General features: G+C 47.5%; 1 protein-coding gene across 1 annotated transcript; it reads left to right on the forward strand.

Moving 5' to 3' along the window:
- The first annotated feature begins 73 nt into the window (after positions 1 to 73).
- shdb (Src homology 2 domain containing transforming protein D, b) lies at positions 74 to 19983 on the forward strand. Its single transcript, XM_048253302.1, has 7 exons — positions 74 to 384; positions 874 to 1535; positions 2925 to 3075; positions 6393 to 6587; positions 15109 to 15277; positions 16283 to 16402; positions 18612 to 19983. Exons 2-7 carry the CDS (start codon positions 1200 to 1202, stop codon positions 18796 to 18798), a joined length of 1158 nt encoding a protein of 385 aa, XP_048109259.1. The 5' UTR covers positions 74 to 384; positions 874 to 1199; the 3' UTR covers positions 18799 to 19983.
- The last annotated feature ends 611 nt before the right edge of the window (positions 19984 to 20594 follow it).

A 20594-nucleotide genomic window follows, 5' to 3' on the forward strand; every position in this document is an offset into this window, starting at 1 on the left:
GTTAAAAGACGTCGAAATTAATGGCTTGGGTTACTGTTCGAATGCGGCCGTCCCCTTTAAGAGTGTGCTCCCTCTCTCGTACTTTACTCACACTCAGTCGGATGCGCCTCGACGTAGCTGAGTGCTGGCTTGTTTTCGCTGGTGGCTCGCCACCTCTCTCTCTCCTTTTCTTTTTGTTTTAACCAAAGTAGAAACATAGGTCAGAAGCATAGCTTTCCTATCTACAGAACCTTCGTAGGAAACAGAAGGAAACGCAGTAATTGCACAGAGGCAGAAAATACATCTCGTTCATGCGTTTGGGAATTGTCTACTCTTGTTGGAATTTTCTAATCTGAAATTGCATCGCTTATCTTATCACGTTTGTTTCATAGAGTTGGATATCAAGTAAGTAGCCCTCGTCAAGTTACTTTTAATGCAATGCGTTTAACTCCTTGTGTGGTTGGCATTTAGTCAGCATTAAAAATGCCCCTGTGGAATTGAGAGCAAAATTGCTGACCGTGTACATTAAAAGAAAACAGACAGCGATAGGTCAATGTTCAATGGTTACAGACGCGTCTCAGGAATAGTAGTGCTGAGTGTGCAGATTGTTGGAATAATTGTAAAATTCCCATCACGCCTGTAAATGGACTATGGCTGTTAAAAGTAACCTTTACTCATATTGGCATAAGTTATCTGATAAGTAGCCTACCTTAAATTGTAAATAGTAATGCCAGGCTTTGTCAAAAACACGAGTGACTTTTTCGTAATGTCTCAGTAAAGAAAGCACTGCAAAGTGAATAGGCTATAGTTACAGTCAATAAAATCCATTGGAAACAACCATACTATAAAAGCTTGATCAGTGTCCAATCTTGTTTCTACTAATCTAATTTGCAGAGGAATCATATCAGAGCCCAGAAGATACTGACTCGTACCAGCTGTTTGCACAGGCAAGGAGAGCAGAGCGTGCGTTGTTTGGAGTCTTGAAGGGGAAGCTACACCTGCGTCGGGAGTCGGCTGGAGTGGGAATATCGTCATGTTTAAGACCAGTTGCCGTGACATCTGAATAGATTGTTATACCCACACGGCCTTCGCTTTCAGGCCCATATGCAGACGTTTACATAAATTGCTGTCAGGATGATTATGAACCTGTTGAAAGCAGTTTATCACACACGTATGTGGCTGTTTTGACTTTTGTTATCTGGTCAGTGTGCGTTGTAGCAATGGCGAAGTGGCTGAAAGACTATCTAAGTTTTGGCAGCAAGCGTATGCCACCCCAACCACCTACGCCGGATTACACGGAGAGTGAGATATTGAAGGCATATCGCCTCCAGAAGAGTTTAGATTTCGAGGACCCCTACGAAGACCCGGAGAACCGTTCAAGAAATGACTCTGGAACAACTGACACATCCCTTTCTGCTTTCGGGTCTCCAGTGAAATCCAGCACCACTCTGGATGGGAAAGTTGTGTCACCCAAACATCGGCTCATAAAAGTCGACTCTCAAGATTTGGGGAGAACCAAGATCCTCCTTAGCTCAGTTTCCCCCGAAGAAGAACCCGTAAGTTATTCTTGATTTCTCCTGGTGTGGCTAAAAACAATATTGCTAGGATATGTCATCGTTACAGCCCCCTTACAGACATGACGCATGGACTGAAGTTTTATACTAACCAAGAAATAAAAGCAGGCCTATAATAAGAAGATTTTTAAAACTGCAGTGTTATGCATTTTAAGGTACGCAGTCTAATGCTGTATTTATAGGTTAATACACCACAAATTACAGTCCTCACTAAATTATGGATGAGTGTTTGCTTTCACATGAAGCGGTGTCCCATCGGGAACGTATGACCAAATTCAATAGCCAGCCTACCCAGCTCGGTCCCTACAGCCGCCTGTGCCCAATCAGGCGTAAACCTTCAGACACCACCAAAAGCGAATAGTGTTTACGGTACATTCGTTGTTTTTATTACGAGTCAGCCTACATCTAATGACTCGTAACTGTTGAGCTATTATATAAGCTACACTGTCAAACCTGTGGACTGATATTTGGTCTGTTCTTTAGCCTATTCACTATCTAAATACGCTCTACATTGTCCCCCAGCCCATGACCCAACTGAAAGTAAGATGTAGGCTATGCGCGAGCGATGCTTTAGCGCCTTAATTAGTTTCCCCTCCCTTGTCTTTTTTCAAGGGCTTCTACGTGGCAAACAGGCTGCTGTGGCCGTCTAATTAATAGAGCACAATCCATCGCCACGCACTGGAAATTCTCATTATTGAATTAACTAGGGTGTTAACACAGAATGGTTTTCGTGAGCTGGCGTCTAACGGGAATTGAGTCCCTTGCGTGTGGAGTCTTTTTAAATTGTGGCTGTTTTCGACCGGTAACTGTGTGCAGTCGGTGGCTTCGACCACGGTTTGTGTCGCCATATGGCTGCCTTTGTAGTTTGTCATGGTGCCTGCCAGCTGACCAACGACTTCCCCCTGCGAGAGGATTGAAGAACAAATGTTCTCCTCAACAAAGCCATCAGTGCTCCCCACCTATTTCGTTCCCTTTGGTTAGCTTTTGGATATATTTCAGAGACCGAAATATTTGGTTTCTACAGAAGGGACCTCTCCTGTCTCCTATCACATAGAGAGGCACACATTCCAAATACACTTCAATGGGAGATTAGTTGCACTTTTGGAATAGTCTCAGTGTGAACTGCTGTACATAGCCTAAAATAGCAAATTTCAGGACTCAATATACAGGAATACAATGAAACCCAAATTAAAAACAATTCCACACAAACCAGACCTGAATTCACCCATCTATGCACTCTTTTGTCCTATCTATGGCTGAGCCGGTGTGTATGTTTGTGTCTAGTATGCCTGCTGGCATGCGAGTGCGCGATTGATGTTCCATAGCCCCCACAGGCGTGTTCAGTGTTCCATGCCCTCTGTCTTGCATCAGGTGGTACCGTCTGCTCCGACAATGGGGGACACAGATTACTCGGATCCATTTGATGCCCGGCTGGACCGGCGCTCGGAGCCGGATCACGGCCCCACTCCGCAGGAGAACAATGGCTACATGGAGCCCTACGAGGCTCAGAGGGTCATCACAGGTGAGTGCCGAGCTTCCGGCAGTAACCCCACCAACTTCAGTCATGAAAGACTGTCTGAATAAAAGGAGGTAAAGCCAATTGATAGGATATACAATATTTAATTTGCTAGTTTTATTTTCACTGATGCCAATCACAGGTAGATCTGGTACTGTAGTTTTTACTGTGGCTGGTAAGGTTTTGAGGGAGCAGGTTAAATTTCACTTAGGCATGAGCTGCTGCACTGGTAGCTCTGTTTTGCTTTATACAAGACTCTCGTAATGATGTTTGTCTAGTGATCTCTTTATGGTTGTGGTATTTTTGTTTTTAAACTCTGACCATGACCTTGGTGCATGGTGATGAGTCTACAATGGTGATCTTTTAATTCTGTCGGTGTTTTTTCCATGGTTCCCGTGGGAGTCTGGGCAGCTGTTTAATCAGTGTGTGTGGGTGTGAGTGAGCGTTTATGTGTGGTGTGTCTACACTATGCATAGCAAAAGCCTTTTGCTTTGTTGCTCAGGACTAACACTGGGAAGTGTGCAGTAGTGGTGTTACACGGCGAAGTCTAGGTCAGACAGTTTGGTAGCGACGAGTGAAGAATGCAGAGCCAAATAAAACAGCTTCTCGCCCCAAATCAATTCTGCGGTTCTCTGTTTGGGGTTCCATCTGCACCATGGCTGAATGTGTGCAAAGACTGGCACGGCCTGAAGGACGCTGAGGGTTCAGTGGTGACAGGCAGAGGCACTCAAGCCTAGCCTGTGTGTCTGGAGGGAATTTCCTTTTTAGAAATGTATTTACGCACATTTTCATTTCATAGTAGATATCTACACATATACATGTTGCACCTTCTGGTTGTTTTTAAATATAAATATGGACAGGCAGTAGTCTGTACCTGATGCTCTTATTTCACCAACCCACTATTCCACTTAATTCCTTGCATCCTCTCTCTCTCTCTCTCTCTCTCTCTCTCTCTCTCTCTGTCTCTGTCTCTCTGTCCTACTCGCTGTGCTCAGGTACAGATCAGAGAGTACAGTCACTCTGTGCTGCTGTCTGAAAGACTTAACATCAAAACAGTCCTTGTCACCCCCTCACACACACTCGTACCCTTCTCCTCTCCCCACTTATGACGCCTCCAGGCTTTTTCCCCTGGGCCTCTGTTGTCACCATGGAGACAGATGGGGCGCCCGGTAGTGGAGTGTCATCTGAAGGTTAAAGTTTGCCTCTTCACAGCCCCTCCTATTCTCTCCCTCTCATGCTCATATTTTCTCGTTTTTTCTAATTTTCCTGTTCCTCATTCCTCCCCTCCTCCTTCTCCTCCTCCCCTCCTCTCCCTCCCTCTCTCTCTCTCTCTCTCTCTCTCTCTCTCTTACTCACACACACACATTCACACACACATTCACCCACAGCCTCTATGTGTGTTCACACGTAGGGCTCCCCACCTTTTGTATCTTAAACAGAGACCATATTTTCTCTGTCACCCTCAGCAGTCCCTTGGGCTCCACACAGCAAAGTCTATAACTTGACCGACTGCAAACCTTGCCTGTTTGTACCCCCATCTTAATGTTCTGTATGATGTCACACCCTACATCTCTCCACTCAAATGAACAAAATATCCAGCGATCCCATAGATGTCCTGGTTGATATTTATAGATGGCTACGCCAAGGTCGTGTGCGCAGATGTGGGGTTCGGTTGAAGGCCATGCGTGGGTTGTGCGTGAGCTGCTTTGGCTCAACGGTGCGATGAGGGGGACTCCAGTGCAGCGCAGTCCAGAGTAGGCATGCAGACGATGAGTGAGGCTTAAACCCCCAACCCCGCACCAAAGGGACTGGCCAGTGAAACAGGATATCTGCATTGTGAGACAGGGCCCCACTGCCGTGATGGAAAGCAGTGACCGAGAACACTGAGCCGTGAGAACAGGACCCCAGCACTGCTGACTTGTGGAGATAAATCAAAGAGCAGGAACACGAGACAGCTGTTAGATAGTGGAGAGATGGAGGACGAAGTGGACCTCAGTGCCAGGTCAGGGACTGCTGCACCTTAGGATGCAGAAGAAAGGCAGGACCCATCGCACCAGATACGCAGTGGGACAACATGGTGAGATCAATGACTGACCAACACTGGAGCCCCACTTCATACATACTAGAGATAAAGACAGGCAGAATTCTGAGGCAAGACGGGTATCTAGGGTTGTGGAGATTGTGACGAGGGCCTCTAACTCCGCTAGAAAGAACATCAATAAGGGAAACAAATGAAGAGTTGGCCTCCAGGACAGTTGTGCTTTTGCATATGCATTTGAGTGAAGAGCTATGAATCCAGAGCTATAAACAGGGACTATATGGAATCACAAGCTAATCAGCTGCAGTGCCCGTGCCTCTCCTGCTGCTTCGGGCTTCACTCGAAAGCCCTTCCATGTGACGCCTGAGCCTGCAGCAAGCTGTGCAAACACGCTTCCTGCCCCCCACTCCTCCAGGCCTTCTCTCTCTCTCTCTCTCTCTCTCTCTCTCTCTCTCTCTCTCTCTCTCTGCACACTGCTCAACAGGCTTCCCTCATAATTAATCACTCTCTTCTGGTGGGGCAGACCAGGAGGATGTGGAGCTCATTTTTCTCTTTCTCCTTCTTATCTCTGTGTGGCGCAGAGGAGGACTGAGTTGTCTGCGGGGTACGCAGAGAATTGGGTTTGGCGGAAGGAATAAAAAATGATATTTGAATAAACATAAGTACTGTGAAGTAATTAAAAAGACTGTTGGGCTTCTTGAGGAATTTTCAAAGGTGCTGAAACATCACCAGTGGTGTCAATTCACTAATGGTGTGTATCATTTCCTCGTCTGTTTTTGGAAACAGCAGATACTAGTATTAGTTTTTCTCCATCAGTGTCAAACAGAAACATCTACTCAAAGATTAAATGTTTTTTTTTATTGTTCTTATCAATATTAATTCACAGTGACATGAAGTCTTTTGAAAATGGAGTCAATCATTGGCGGTATTTTTTCATGAATCCTCTTATTTTCTAGTTACATTCCATTTCTAGCCTTACAAACCCAATGAACCTCACTATTAATTGCTCACTTCAGGGTGTTGGGAACCTGTACTTATGTTTTAGCATTAATCTTGACATTGTATCCAGGACTACTAAGGCATAGGGGGCAGTCAAGAGAAACTAAAAAGGAGCCAAAATCATGCCAGCAGGTTGAATAGAATTACCATGCCATTGTTCGCCGTGAAGTAGTTGGGGTGTATTAATAATTAACATTTTAATTAGTTTCTCTCTCTCTCTCTCTCTCTCTCTCTCTCTCTCTCTCTCTCTCTCTCTCTCTCTCTCTCTCTTCCCTCTCTCCCTCAGAGCTGCAGCGTGGTACTACTGTGGGCTGGGGCCGAGGAGGAGTCCAGCTGTACGACACCCCGTACGAGGACCAGAGCCTGGTGCCAGCAGAGGAGGAGAGGGAGAGCCGCCTGCCGCAGGACGACGAGAGGCCAGCGGACGAGTACGACCAGCCCTGGGAGTGGAAGAAAGACCACATCTCCAAGGCTTTCGCTGGTACATTCTCTCAAGCACTATTCCCCCTTAAAACTTTTTTTTTTGTAACTCGGATGATTTTCCCTTTTTTGCTCTCTCTCTCTGTCTGTGACTGTCTCTTTGACTCTCTGTCGACACACAGATTAAACACATCCTCCCTTTTAACTGATGACTGTCTTTGTCCCCCTTTAAAGCTTTAATGTTTTATCTGTAGTCCTCTCTTATCTCTCTCCAGTCCTTCTTATCCGTTATGCAAATGACAGATGACACACCCTGCTGTTCATGTCGTCATGTACGCTTACATTTCCCATTTACCCTGTCTTTCTTCTATGTCTCTCTGTAGTACAGAGTTATATTAAGCTAAACATAAAAGTGCACATTTATGCTCGTGTCTGTAAAGGCGTCTAGCCCCGCAGGCAACAGATCTGTGTGTGGGTGTGTGTGTGTGTATGGGTGTGCATATATGTATGTGTGTGCACGCTTCTATTAGAGTGGTTGTACCCAATTACCTGTGTGTGTGTGTGTGTGTGTGTGTGTGTGTGTGTGTGTGTGTGTGTGGTGGGCAGTCTAGCCTATAGTCATAACATAAGTGCATGCTCTAAGTGGCAGGTTGCCTAATTGAGCCACAGTGGTGGGGTCAGTGGGGTCAAGGTGACGGATCTAAATCAACACGGGTGCTCCTGTTGGTCTGCTGCATCTCCGTGCTCTATTTCAGCACTCTCCATCCCTGTTCCTCTCCATCTCCCTCTCTATCTCTTTAAGTTAATTACGTGCTCGCCTGTGCATGAATGATGTAGAGCTAATGAAGCCGGTGGTCAGTGGCGGCGATTGCCCGGAGCCAGTGTGAATCACGTGACTGGGGTGAACGCAAGAGAATGAGGGGTGAGAGAGGTGTGTGTGTGAAGGGGAGAGAGAAGAGAGAGAGAAAATGAGAAGTGTGTGTGAGCGAGAGAGGGAGGTGTTATCGAACCTTGCAGACAATTTATCCTCCTCTGTGCTGCACTCTCTGTGCCAATTTCTGCCAAATGTGCGCTTTTGGAATGGGATCGCTTACAGGGTTGTTAGCAGGGTGGTGGTGGGGGGTTCGGGAGGTGGAACAGGAGGCCTGGGCAGCGGGCGCGGTCAGAGGTACCTGCCTCCCGCAGCACATGGCCTGTTTTAGCACACTCCATTTTGCTGCACAGAAAAAAACACATCCACATGCACTTTATCCATCCATTTTTTTCATCCAGAAACCCATCCATATATTCATGCAAAATAAAATTGCAGTAGCTGGGCCAGTGTTTCACTGTGATATGAAACCCCACGGAGGCAAGTGTGAGAGCGCAGGGCCCATGACAAGAAGTGATTGAGAGGCAGCCCACGTCCATGGGAACGACTCTATGCGCGTCATGGGAACAGGCCTGTCAGTGCAACACATGAATCCGTACCATGTCGGCCGTGGCACAGTGTCACATGAGTTATGGCTCCTCAACATGATGGCGTGAAGACCACATAAATGTGTGGTATGGGAGGAGTGAGTGTGTGTGTGTGTGTGTGTGTGTGTGTGTGTGTGTGTGTGTGTGTGTTTGAGAAGAGCGAAGCTGACAGAGGATGGATTTTAGCACTAATCTGATCTGCCTTGCTGCACAGCAGCCAGACCGAACCCCCCATTCCTGAAGCTCAGTCCCCTAAGAGCTAACAGAACAGAATCAATGACCTGCAACCAGAGAGTATATATATATATATATATAGTTTACGAGCAAGAGAGAGAGGGAGAGGGAGAGGGTGACCGGGAGGGAGAAAGAGAGGTGGGTGATGGAGGGAAAGGGAGATTGATGCCGAGTGATGGAGGGAGGGAGGAGAGATAGAGGGCGGGGGGTTAGTGGGTGTGCTAGGAAATGGGAAAGAGGGAGGGGATGGAAAAAGGGGAACATGGATCCAATAATAGGGGAGAAAATGGACGGATGGATATTAAACAGGCAAAAGGGAGCATATATAGAGCGGGAGGGAGAGAGATGAAGTGTGATGGAGAGGGAAAGGGGTCGCCGCTATTGTGGTGTGTTCCAATCAGTCACACACTGACACCTCCTCCCTGACGGAGGCCTGTAGCCCCCCCTGCAGCACTGACGGGACCGCCCTCTCCTATTACACACTCTCACACACACACACAAACACACATGCATTCAACACATACATACACACTTGCATACAACACATACACACACACACACACACACCCCTGCTGCTGTGACACAATCACTCAGATAACCCTCTGCAGGGTGCATTGGGGTCCTGCCAGCAGCCTTTCTCTGCACTCATCTCCACAGACACACACACACACACACACACACACACACACGTGTTCACACATCCCTAACAGCCCCCTCCCCTTTCTCGTACCACCTTAGAGGAGATAATTATCACCATGGTGCAGTGAAGGACAGAGTGACATTAAAAAAAAGGATCGAGCCAAAGACAGGGATGAATTGAGATAAAGGGAATGCCTTTAACACAAGAACATCCATTTTAATCCACAGAGAGTGTGTGTGTGTGTGTGTGTGTGTGTGTGTGTGTGTGTGTGTGTGTGTGTGTGTGTGTGTGTGTGTGTGTGTGTGTGTGTGTGTGTGTGTGTGTGTGTGTGTGTGTGTGTGTGTGCGCGCGAGAGCGCGAGAGGCGCAAGCAAATGGAGCCAGCAACCCATGCTGGACAGGTTGGCATCAGTGGGTCGTCCGGCTCCAGCGAGACGTGTTGCTGTCAGGCGTGCGTCCAGTCACTCTTAATTAGGGCGGCCCCTAAGCTGTCACCGATTACAGCGGGCATTAATTACTCTGAATGGTCGAACACGTCAGCTCAGAGAGCCGTGTGCCTCGGGCCACCGAGCAGCCATTACGGAGTTAATCAGATGGAGAGGGTCCATGATACTCCACCACCACCACCATCAGCACCACCCCCCGTACCCACACCTAACATACTCATACTCTGAGAGGAGCGTTTCTCATGGAGATGAAATGTCTTGATGGATTTTTTTCTGTTTTTTTTTTTTTTATCCTTTGTTGTAAATATTTCCATTGATTTCAAATGAGAAGCCTAGATGCTTTCTTTTCCCACGGACATGGCAGGCATTTCAGATGGATTTCTATTTGGGCTCTCTTTGAGAGGGTGCGTGTGTGCGTGCTTGCAAAATCAATCTTCCATGCGTGAAGAGTTTGTAGCTACAGAGAGTGTAAAGAGGAGTCTCTCTCTCTCTCTCTCTCTCTCATGACTGTGCCACAGCACAAGTGTGTGAGCGCATGCAAGTCCCACTCGTGTGCAGTAGTGTGCATGTGTGTGTGTGTGTGTGATCGTGTGTATGAGAGAGATTTGTAGCTCGTGTCCTACTCTGTCAGCCCTCTGTCGGGAGGCCCCAAGGGAGAAGACAAGCTCGGGCGTTTCTCATGGAGATGAAATGTCTTGATGGATTTTTCTGTTTTTTTTTTTTTTTTATCCTTTGTTGTAAATATTTCCATTGATTTCAAATGAGAAGCCTAGATGCTTTCTTTTCCATCAATTTAATTTTTCCATCTCTCTCTCTCTCTCAGAGAGTGTAAAGAGAATTTACTCTTCCATCTCTCTCTCTCTCTCTCTTCCTCACTACCCCTCTCACTGTGTGAAAGCATCAGTGACATTAATGAAAAGACATGTCCTCTGCGATTCCCTCTCCCCCTGCCCCCATTAACATGCTGGGGACGAATATAATAAAAAGAAGAAAATAGATGTGGAGAGTAGCAGAAGAGAGGGGGAGCTTTAAGTGGTGCTTCGAGAGCAAAAAAACCCAGAGAATGGGAAGAATAGAGAAATGAGAAAAATAGAAGCCGGTACCTCTCCCGATGGAGGGAGGCCAGGGAATTTGAGGTTTGTGTGCTGGCTGTACTATGGAGCGGAGATCCACCACCACCACCATCATCCTCCTCAACATCTGACACCATGTCATTGTCACGATATAAAAAACATCCTGAAGGATGCACTCCAAATATATTCCAGCACACCATGGATTTGAGCTCTTTTTTTTTTTGTGCACGTAAGGGATTTTTCATTTCTTTTAATTTTGAATTGGAAAGATTAGATTAAAAATTGTGGTATGATTGGTAGATTTCTCCACTGACAATATTTCCCACTTGATATTTTGATATGTTTTCCTACTGAGAGAGTGGGAAGGTTGTGGTAACATCATGCAGCGTTGAGTGTCTTCCAACGGAGACAAGGATGAGCGCTCCAAAAAGAGCAAGAGAGAATGCATTAATCATTTTATTATGCTTGGCCTCAGGATGCTAACACGCTACATACTTACACATTAATCAGATCACTCGCGCACAACAACCTCCACCATGTTTATATATGCATGGTGTAGCCAGGCATACCTGGCTGGAGGTGATGCTTCTGTCCTACATTAGGAACTACTTACAAACACTATTAACAGGATACAGTATGCAACTTGTATGTCAAAATCTGTAATTCCTCTAGGGAAAAAATGGAACATAAAAATGAATCTAATGAGAAATGTCTACCCTAGCACACTACCGTGCTTTTTAATTTGATTGGAACTGTAGAACTGAAGTGTCAGGCCAGTGCATATCCACACAGAAAAAGCAGCTTAGCATTGGAGATGAGGAGGAGCATCTGCAGCGCGGAGACTGTCTCATTGCCTCGTCTCTTACAGTGCGAGCCGCTCCACATGGCCCCGGTAATGCAGAGAGAGGGGTGTTAATTGCGTCTCATTAGTGCAAAGTAGATTCCAACTCGTCGAGTGGAAATTGGATGCATTACCACATGTTTCATCGTACCGCCGTACCATCGTGCCATATGAGGTCTTCCTCCTTTGTGTTTCCATATTCGGGGTTCTATTACAGGATGAAATGAATGGGAGTAAACACGAGAAAATGAGATTCTGTTTGAGGGCCTTAAGGCACACTGCTGCTATAACAAACAAAGCCTTACAAGTCTGCACCTTTTGTTATTTCTCTCTCTCTCTCTCTCTCTCTCTCTCTCTCTCTCTCTCTCTCTCTCTCTCTCTCTCTCTCTCTCTTCTCTCTCTCTCACTCTCTCACAGATCTTCTGTCTCTGCTCACAGATGTGTGTGTGTGTGTGTGTGTGTGTGTGTGTGTGTGTGTGCTGTATTTCTCTAGTCCCTTTGTCATTCTCTGTAATGAATAACAAAGCCACAGGTTCCTGTTGTTTTGCTGCCTGCTTCAGCAGGAGTCCAGATGTGACCTTAGTGTTACAGTTCAGTTCAGTTCTCCTCTCTCTCTCTCTCTCTCTCTCTCTCTCTCTCTCTCTCTCTCTCTCTCTCTCTCTCTCTCTCTCTCTCTCTCTCTCTCTCTCTCTCTCTCGCCCTCTCTCTCTCTCGCTCGCTCTGTCTGTCTGAAAGGGACCTGGAGAGTGTGTGTACACAGGGTAATGTAGATTGTGTGTGTCTTGAGGGGAGTTGCTGAGAGGGTCTGTTAATGTGTAAGGATGTGGCATGTGTGTGCTTTCTTTGTTTTAGTCTTTGCATCCTTGTGTGTGTGCACGTGGGGAATGACCAGTTGCCCTTTATCAAGCTGACACATGCTGACAGACTGAGGAGAGGGGTGCTGTGATGTCACATAAAGGTCATCAGTCGGTAATCTAGAAGTTACAAATCACATTGGGTCATACTGACAAACTGACACATCACAACCAGCTAAACATGCCCCCCACACACACACACACCCACCCCCACACACATACAATACACACACACACACACACTGCATACACCAATCATACCTTGCGCACACACATCTGACGTTGCGGCCATACACGCGCCTGCACGACAAGGCATTACACGCGACGCGACACGCGCCATACACTGCGCATCGCGACGCACGCACATATTATCGCACGCATGCACCGCCATACGCACTTCACACATCTATACGCCGCGCGACGCACGCTCATACGCTGCGGCTCATGCCATATCAGCATTTCGCACGCGACGCACGCGACGCTGCGCTCTCATACACTCTACACTCTACACTCTACACTCATACACTCGCACACACACACATACGCACGCACACACCCACAAGCGCACACACTCACACACTCACACAGCCTTCAGTGCCATTTCCATGTGCCCTAATATCATAAATCCGCACAGTCCCCGTGCCATGGAGGGAGGAGAGTCAGTTCAGTTATAATCAGTGTTGGGGGCGGGGGGATTGGTGAACACTTCTGACACTTGTCATAACAAGTTACATGAAACATAAATAGACAAAGATCTGGTTTTTACTATGATTTCTCTGGGGCTGTATTCCAAAAGTGTGTGTGAGAGAGAGAGAGAGAGAGAGAGAACAGACTGAGCGCAAAGCAAACGTGTTCGTCTACATGTAAGTGTGAGTGATTGAGGGTGTGTGTACACAGAGGAGAGGTGGACCAGGTCACTGTTTAATCACGGCTCCGGGCCTTCGTCTTCCCAGACAGGCCATTGTGCCTCGGTGCCACGCATCAATAATTCACCCCGAGCCAGGAAAAGTGCCGGAGTGTGTCTGCCCCTTCAATAATTAACCAGAGAGCCAGCAGAAGAAAGACACGGCAGAGAGGGCGAGTGATGTATGAAGTGGTGTGTTTCTTCTCCTCTAAATGGCTGTTATGCGCCTGCCTTTCATGTCTGGGGGCATGGGGGACCTGGCAGAAACGGGGGAGGCAGCTGGAGGCAGAGCGGCCTTCTTATAGAGATGTCATAGCCCTCTCCCGTTTGACAGAGTGCATGGGTATGTTTGTTATGGTGTTGTGGATATTTATGTGTGTGTGTGTGTGTGAGAGGGAGAGAGAGAGAGATATGTGGGTCATTATAGTGTGTGACATGTATATGTGCAGTTGTGTATGTGTATGACTTACTGAGAGGGTGTGTGTGAGAGTGTTTGTCTGTGAGGTGCTGAAACGGCATTGCAAGCACTACATCATGATTGCTTTGTTTTATAATGAGCTGTGTAGGATCCTGTCACATGCTATTGTGTCTCTTCCCCTCTCTCTGTCTCACGCCATCTTCCTTCTCTTGTCTCTTTATCCTCCCCTTACTGAGCTGAGCTCCGCAGCCCAGCACTGTACACATGACCATGTCTCTCTCTCTCTCTCTCTCTCTCTCTCTCGTGCCTCCTGTCTTGCTCCTCTCTTCCTCCTGTCATGTCCCTGTATCATCCCATCCAGCTCTTCCTCTCTCCCTTTTCCTTTTCCTCTCTTGTCATTTCTTGTAACGGTCATCTTTCTCCCTTTTCTCTCTCCATCTCGCCAGTTGTTTTCCTGCCCTCAGTGCTGGCTTTGCTCCCTTGACCTCTCCTCGCCGTCTTCCTCCTCCACTGTTAATCTCTCTTCAGTCATCCTGTCTTCTCTTTTCTTTGCGCTTCTTTTTCTCTCCTAATTATCTTCGCTCGCTGTCCTTCACTTATCTGATGGTGCAGTTTTGCCCTCCACTTCTTGTTTGTTTCTGAAGTCTCGTCTCGTCTCGTCTCGTCTCATCCGTCTCACCATTGGACACTTTACTATTTCTCTGCCACTAACATGATCTGCTCTGCTTTTGTCTTTACACATGAATCATTGGTCTTTCTTTCATTCTTTCTTTCTGTCTTCTTCTCTCTCTCTCTCTCTCTCTCTCTCTCTCTCTCTCTCTCTCTCTCTCTCTCTCTCTCTCTCTCTCTCTCTCTCTCTCTCTCTCTCTCTCTCTCTCTCTCTCTCTCTCTCTCTCTCTCTCTGCGCTTGTGTGTATGGTGCTACACTCAGACATGACTGAGTGTACTGAGAGGCCTTGGCCCCCTCCGGTGGGGCAGCTGGAAGAGGAAGATTCTCCCCTTAATGACCAAGGTGACCTCTAACCCCTGGGAGTCTCACTTTCCTCTCCTGCTCACCTTACTGTCCACCCTCTGCCCACCCCCTGAGTACTGTCCTGCATCTGCCCTTCCGCCCACGGACCCTGGCATTGGCCTTGTGATGACCAGCCTGCTGAGTCATGCCGTCCCCGCTGGTACCACAAGGGCACCCTCCTCTCCCTCTCCAGAACCCCAGCCACATTCCTCTGATGTTTGGTCAACACCCTGTCTGCTTCCCTGAGATCCTCCAGCATCAGAGTCCAACTTAACCCCCTCCCCACACCCCTCAGACTGAATGTGGTCCAGTCAGAGCTCACAGCTCACTCTGAATGCCTTTGATATCCCTCCTCTAGTCTGGACAGAGCTAGCATGCATGTGCCTTCTGCCTCAGCTGATTTCCCTGTGGCCCTACCAGACTCAGCTCTCTCTCTCTCTCTCTGTTTCCCTGAGGACATCACTCCTCTATGCAGTTTGTGCCTTTGAAATGCAAACAAGCTTGCATCCAGTGTGACAGCCTGCCTTGGCGTTATACATATAGTGGTTTTATGTTGCTTGTGCAGTCAATCTGAACTCCTTCTCTGTACTCCTGTTGTTATGGGTTCGTGTACTCCTAGTAGACATAGGTCACGTTTCTCCTTGTTAACATCTCTTTCTCTCTCCATTGGCTCTTATTTTCCTCTCTCGCTGTCCCTCTCTAGTTCAGTTTGAAGGTGCCGAATGGGACCGGTCTTCCTCCCCCACCGACCGCCTCCGACCCCCCAGATCCTCGCCTCTCGCTGCGGGCAGCATGAAGTTCCGCAAGCCCTCGGAGTCCCTCACCCTGATGGGAGAGCGGGTGGACCCCACTTTACCCCTGGAAAAGCAAGTGTATGTACTATTCCAGTGACAGTAGAAACCCCGAAAAAGAGAATCGTGGCGATATCTAGCTGTCTTGGTCTCCTATTGTTTTCACCTTGTGTAGACATTTAGATACCTGTACACAAAAGCTAGAAGTGGTGACACCGCTGAATCATGTTGGGATGGTCATTTAAACCTATCGAAAATACAGTCATTTGTGAGTGATATTGTCTACCATGAGGCAACTCTGGAAGTCCCAAGACCCATATTCACAGTAGAGTTGTGTATAACTACTTTTGTCGGAGCTCGCTATATTGTTGTGTTTTGTCTGAGCTGAGGCAAAGTGATCCTCATTGACTCTTGGCTGCTCTGTATATCCTAGCTCAGGTGTTAATAGGATGAGGCCAGTGCACTACCATGGGACAGGTGTTTTATCAGCAGTGATGTTTGAAATCCTCTTTAAGACCCTCATACAGCGCCTAATGTTTGTAATCACTGTTGAGCTCTGTGGGTTGGCTCATTATCTTACATAGTCAACAGCAGCTGGCTGTGGGGCTTTCACAAGAGCTTAGCAGCCTCAGGAGTGTATTCCTCCACATCCATAGCACCTAAACAGCTTTTACTTAGACTCTTATTTGGTTAACAGTTTGTAGATATGTCTTTTGAAATGTGTATTGTTTTTGCTGAGATATGAAGATATACAACAGGACTCCAGGGACTTGTTTTAGTTTGTTGTAATGCTTTCCTGCTTCCACAATGCACCCACATGTTCCAATCTTGGACCATGTGCTAAAAGGTTGTGAAGATGTGTTTTTACTCGTTTATGGCATAAGCTGCCCGAAGGGGCTCACTTTGCTGATTGTTATGCAAGACGCCATTTTCCACTTTTACATTATGCTATACTCTGCAGTTAGTTTGATGATAAGATAATGGAGCAGTCTTTATTAGCTCACAGAAGTGGGCTTGAACAGGGTCTATGCAGTCTAGGCTAAGTGTGTGTCTGCGTGTGTGTGTGTCTGTGTGTGTCTCTCTCAGGTGGTACCATGGGGCTCTGTCGCGAGCGGAGGCTGAGTCTCTGCTGACACTGTGTAAGGAGTGCAGCTACCTGGTCAGAAACAGCCAGACCAGCCATTTCGACTACTCCCTTTCTCTCAGGTAAGCCATACTATCTCTCCATCCCTGTTCTATCTCTCCATCCCTGTTCTATCTCTCCATCCCTGTCTCTTATATATTGGTCCAACTCTGCTTATCTCTCAGGTAATGTTGAGTTTTGAGCATTGTTCTCATGCTGGAAGTCATGGCCTGTAAGCTTTTTGGTTTATTTTTAAACCCACACGCAAGCATCAGCTTGGCCTATTGGTCTCTGTGGCATTAGCTACTAAAAGTATATGAGGAAAGTTCTGGCAGCTCGTGTTTTTGATGAATCCATCAAAGAAAATCCGAACGCAGCATGAATCTGAATTGTGAAAAAACGAATTTACTATGTATTCAGGTTGGGAGGGGAGGATGAATTTAAAGTGCTTTTTGCATCTCTGATATGCATAGCGTGCGGCAATCCTCTAGCTCCTCCAGATATTTCATTCACTACAGGCGCCCATCTGCCCCTCTCCTCCCCCCTCTCCTCTTCCCCCTCCCCCTCCTCCCACCCCCCCTTCTTCTCTCCTTCCGCAATTCCTCAGTGCACCAAAGCACTGATTTTCCTCTCAATATTCAATCATCCAGCCCCAGCGCTGCTTATCTGTTCAAATCTCTTCCCTCCTAATTATGGTCCTGATCTCTGGCCCGCTGCACCCCACACACACACACACACTCCTCCCACTCCCTGCCTATGTGTGTGCTGCCTGTGCGCTGTGTGCTAATCACACAGGTAGCCAAGGCGCTCCATCATACTCATGACAACCCAAACGCATGCGTGCACACACACACACACACACAGGCACACGCACATACTTGTTCGCTCACAGCCGTCCCATCCGCAGGACTAATGAATATGAATCTCCGTCTGTAGATCTCACAGAGGTACGCTTTCGCATGCACACTCGTATACGCACACACACAGACATCAGAGTCTCTGATCTTGTCAACCTGTGTATGATGCATGGAAGTACATTCTGTTTGTGTGTGTGTGAGAGACGGAAAGATAGACAGAGTCTGTGATCTTCCCAGCGTGTGTACGTTTTAAAGTAGATGCTGCCGTGGTGCAAACTGCTGGGTTGTGGTTGGCGACAGCGTGGTGGGGGTTCCTCACACCGCGAGGCTGGTGGGCTCTGGGGCTGTGCTGGGCTCGGCTGGCGTGCTGCCAGGGTGCTCAGAGACTGATAAGCAGCCGATGTCACAGATATGAGACCTATGAGAGGTTGACAGGTGTGTGTGTGTATGTTTGTGGGTGTGAGTGAGAGAGAGAGAGAGAGAGAGAGAGAGAGAGAGAGAGAGTGTGAGAGAGAGAGAGAGAGAGAGAGAGAGAGAGAGAGAGAGAGTGAGAGAGAGTTCAATCTTAAATTTGGCCTTAATGGCTACTTGTCCAAATCAGTTTTTTAACTGTTTTTTCCAGTGTATGAAGCACTAGATGAAAAGAATTGGGGGAGGTTTTATGTTTTCTTCTTTCTAGTCTATGTTATGTCTCCAGGACCCAGATACTCTTTCTCACATCGGTTTGTGTTTTTACACTTCGAAGTGACCGGCCATAGCCAGCCAATTACAGTGCTTGGGTCTCCCTCCCGTTGCTATAATTAGAAGCACATCATCTCAGACTGGGCTGTCTTAAAGGGGAGGTGCGGGGCTCGCAGAAACAAAGACCGCTCCACAAGGCTTCAGAATAATCTTTACCCCATTACAACTACCCATCCAGACAAGATTATAAGAGACTTGTTTACATCTGGACAGAGTTCAACCCCACAGATATTTAGAAGATAAGTCAATCTCAACCTGGTCTAGAGGGAAAAATATTGGATTGTTAAAGCTTTGTGTAGTCTCACCTCTGAAGAGTGTTCTGTGTTTTTTTCTCTCTCGTCAAATGTGCCTGGTAGTCTTTTGTACTTGTGATGTTGTTGTAATTTCGCTTTCAAACCGTATGGAGTGTTGTGATTTCTGTGTAAGTCAAATGAGGCGCTAGTCATTGTTCTTTTAGATTATTGTGAGGAATCCCCACATTCATTTTACTGACCTGCCTTTTTGTTTTTTAAGTCTCTTGTCCAGTGTAGCCAGGGTTTTTTCCCCCTCTCCCTGTCCTCTCGTTCTTTGTTTACCCTTGTCCAATTTTGTCTCCCTCTTATTTGAACAGTTTTATGTTAATGTCACCTTAATCTCCCTCTCTCTTTTCTCGTCTCTCCTCAATCTCTTTCTCTGTCCATCTCGCTCTCCCCAGGAGCTGCCAGGGTTTCATGCACATCAAGTTCTCCCAGTCCAAGGACGGGAAGTACATCCTGGGCCAGAACAGCCCTCCCTTCGACACCATCCCCGAGGTCATCCACTTCTACACCACCCGCAAGCTGCCCATCCGCGGCGCCGAGCACCTCTCCCTGCTCTTCCCCGTGCTCGTCCAGACACTCTGAACGGCCGTCGTGGCCCCCGTCGCCACGGGCAACCGGCACCCACAATGCCATTGACTGACAGGGACAGGGGAAGCTTTTCCCTTTTCCTTTCGGAGCGGCCACGGGTGTTCTGCTATTCAGTGGATTTGTTTGGTATTGTGTGGGCACAGGGAGGCGCGGTAATGCGCTTGCTAATCCACCCCCACTCTCCTCCACTCCACCCCTCCGCCTGGCAGGGCCATTCATCTCAGGCCCGCAAATGGACACGTTTGAAGGGATAACACGCACTCAGTCCGCGGAGGGCTTTAACCTAATTAAGGGCCTCTCAGTCCTCGCTACTCAAGTCGTCTTCGCAGAGGAACCATTTGTGCCATTTGACGCACTCTGACTAATGAACACTTAATGACCCGGATCTGATTGGTCACACAGATCAGATATACGACGTTCGTACACTCCAGACATGCACCACGGACTGACCGTTTTCTTCCTCTCCCATGGTGCCATTTAGATCGTTTTGATTTGGATGTCCGTTGTGGCCATAGCAGTCATTTGATCTTGATCATTTTGTCTTGATTTGCCAAAGAAGCCGCTGATGGGAAATGCTTATCTGCAGTTGAAATGCTGGCGGACTCCCTCAGGCTTTTTACAGTACAAGTGGACTTTGTACACACACACACACACACACACACACACACACACGGCAAAGGAGTCAAGGCATGCCATTTCTCTACCTACCCAAATCAGTTGAACTAGGCCAGTGGCTATTTCTGAATGTGTGTTGTGGTAAGGTGTAGGGGCTGCTGAGATCCTGCTGTGCCATCTGCAGCACACCTCTGCTGCACCAGCCGCCAGAAACAACTGATTACGCCGGGCTGCCAGCGCCATTAAACCCAGTTAGACCCTCGCACCTGTCGCCCCATGCCCCTGGCTGCCAGTCTTCCCCACAGCTGCCATCCTGTGTTGGCGGCAGCCTCATCAAGCCGTTAATGATTCACTAGCATTCCCATCATGGCCACAACCTTCGTCGCGAAACACGGACAGGATGTTTATTTATTTAACATGAGTTGCTCCGCGCAGTAGCATAATGATGGTAGTTTTTTTTTTTTTTTTGGTTTGTTGGCTATCGTAATCTGGAGAAATATCCTCTATTTAGCAAGTGTGTTTTTATTTTTATGTGGGTATGCAATAAACTTTCTTAATACCTTATTGTGGATGTGTGCGTGTTTTCATTTAGAATCTTTGTGTCTCCACCTCACACTGTGTGTGTGAATTTTTTATTTATTTTTTGCTGTTATAAAAAGACCTGCACCACCTGCCGTCACATGTAGTCTTTTGTGAGGCAGCTTGTGCAGGTGGACCGCTTTTCTTTTGGCGCAGTTGATGCTGAGCCACACAAAAGCATCCATCTCATGCTGAACAGCATCCCGCATACAGCCTGTGGACCATGCAAGAGCAAAGCAGTTTTTTCCCCAGTGTACTAGACACTGGATTGGCCCCCTCCATTAATCAGAGTGGGGGTGGGGTAGAGATGGATTGGGGTGGGTGGGGGGGGGGGGCTTATGGGAGGAGGAGGGTATTTTGGAGAGGGGGGGGGTGAGCTCATTATTTCGCTTCTGCTAGAGTTGAGGGTGCTGGGATTGCTTTCATTACAGAGCCAAATGAAAATGGCAGTGGCTGATTACTGGTGTGACGGGGAGCCGGGACGATAGAGCATGCTGTGTGTGTGTGTAAGTGAGGGAGGCAGGCTGTGGCTTCGTCTCTGTGTGAGTAGGCTCTCGTGGCACGATTGTTTAGCGAGAGACCAGAGTTTTTACTGG

This window comes from Alosa alosa, chromosome 9 (genome assembly GCF_017589495.1).
Source record: "Alosa alosa isolate M-15738 ecotype Scorff River chromosome 9, AALO_Geno_1.1, whole genome shotgun sequence".
Taxonomy (NCBI): domain Eukaryota; kingdom Metazoa; phylum Chordata; class Actinopteri; order Clupeiformes; family Clupeidae; genus Alosa; species Alosa alosa.

What these genes read in the sequence shown, in the direction of transcription:
- shdb (XM_048253302.1), top strand. Translation starts at nt 1,200, where the DNA reads ATGGCGAAGTGGCTGAAAGACTATCTAAGTTTTGGCAGCAAGCGTATG. An exon ending in GGCTCAGAGGGTCATCACAG is followed by an intron (nt 3,076 to 6,392) that starts GTGAGTGCCGAG and finishes TCTCTCCCTCAG; the next exon opens with AGCTGCAGCGTGGTACTACT. An exon ending in GACTACTCCCTTTCTCTCAG is followed by an intron (nt 16,403 to 18,611) that starts GTAAGCCATACT and finishes CGCTCTCCCCAG; the next exon opens with GAGCTGCCAGGGTTTCATGC.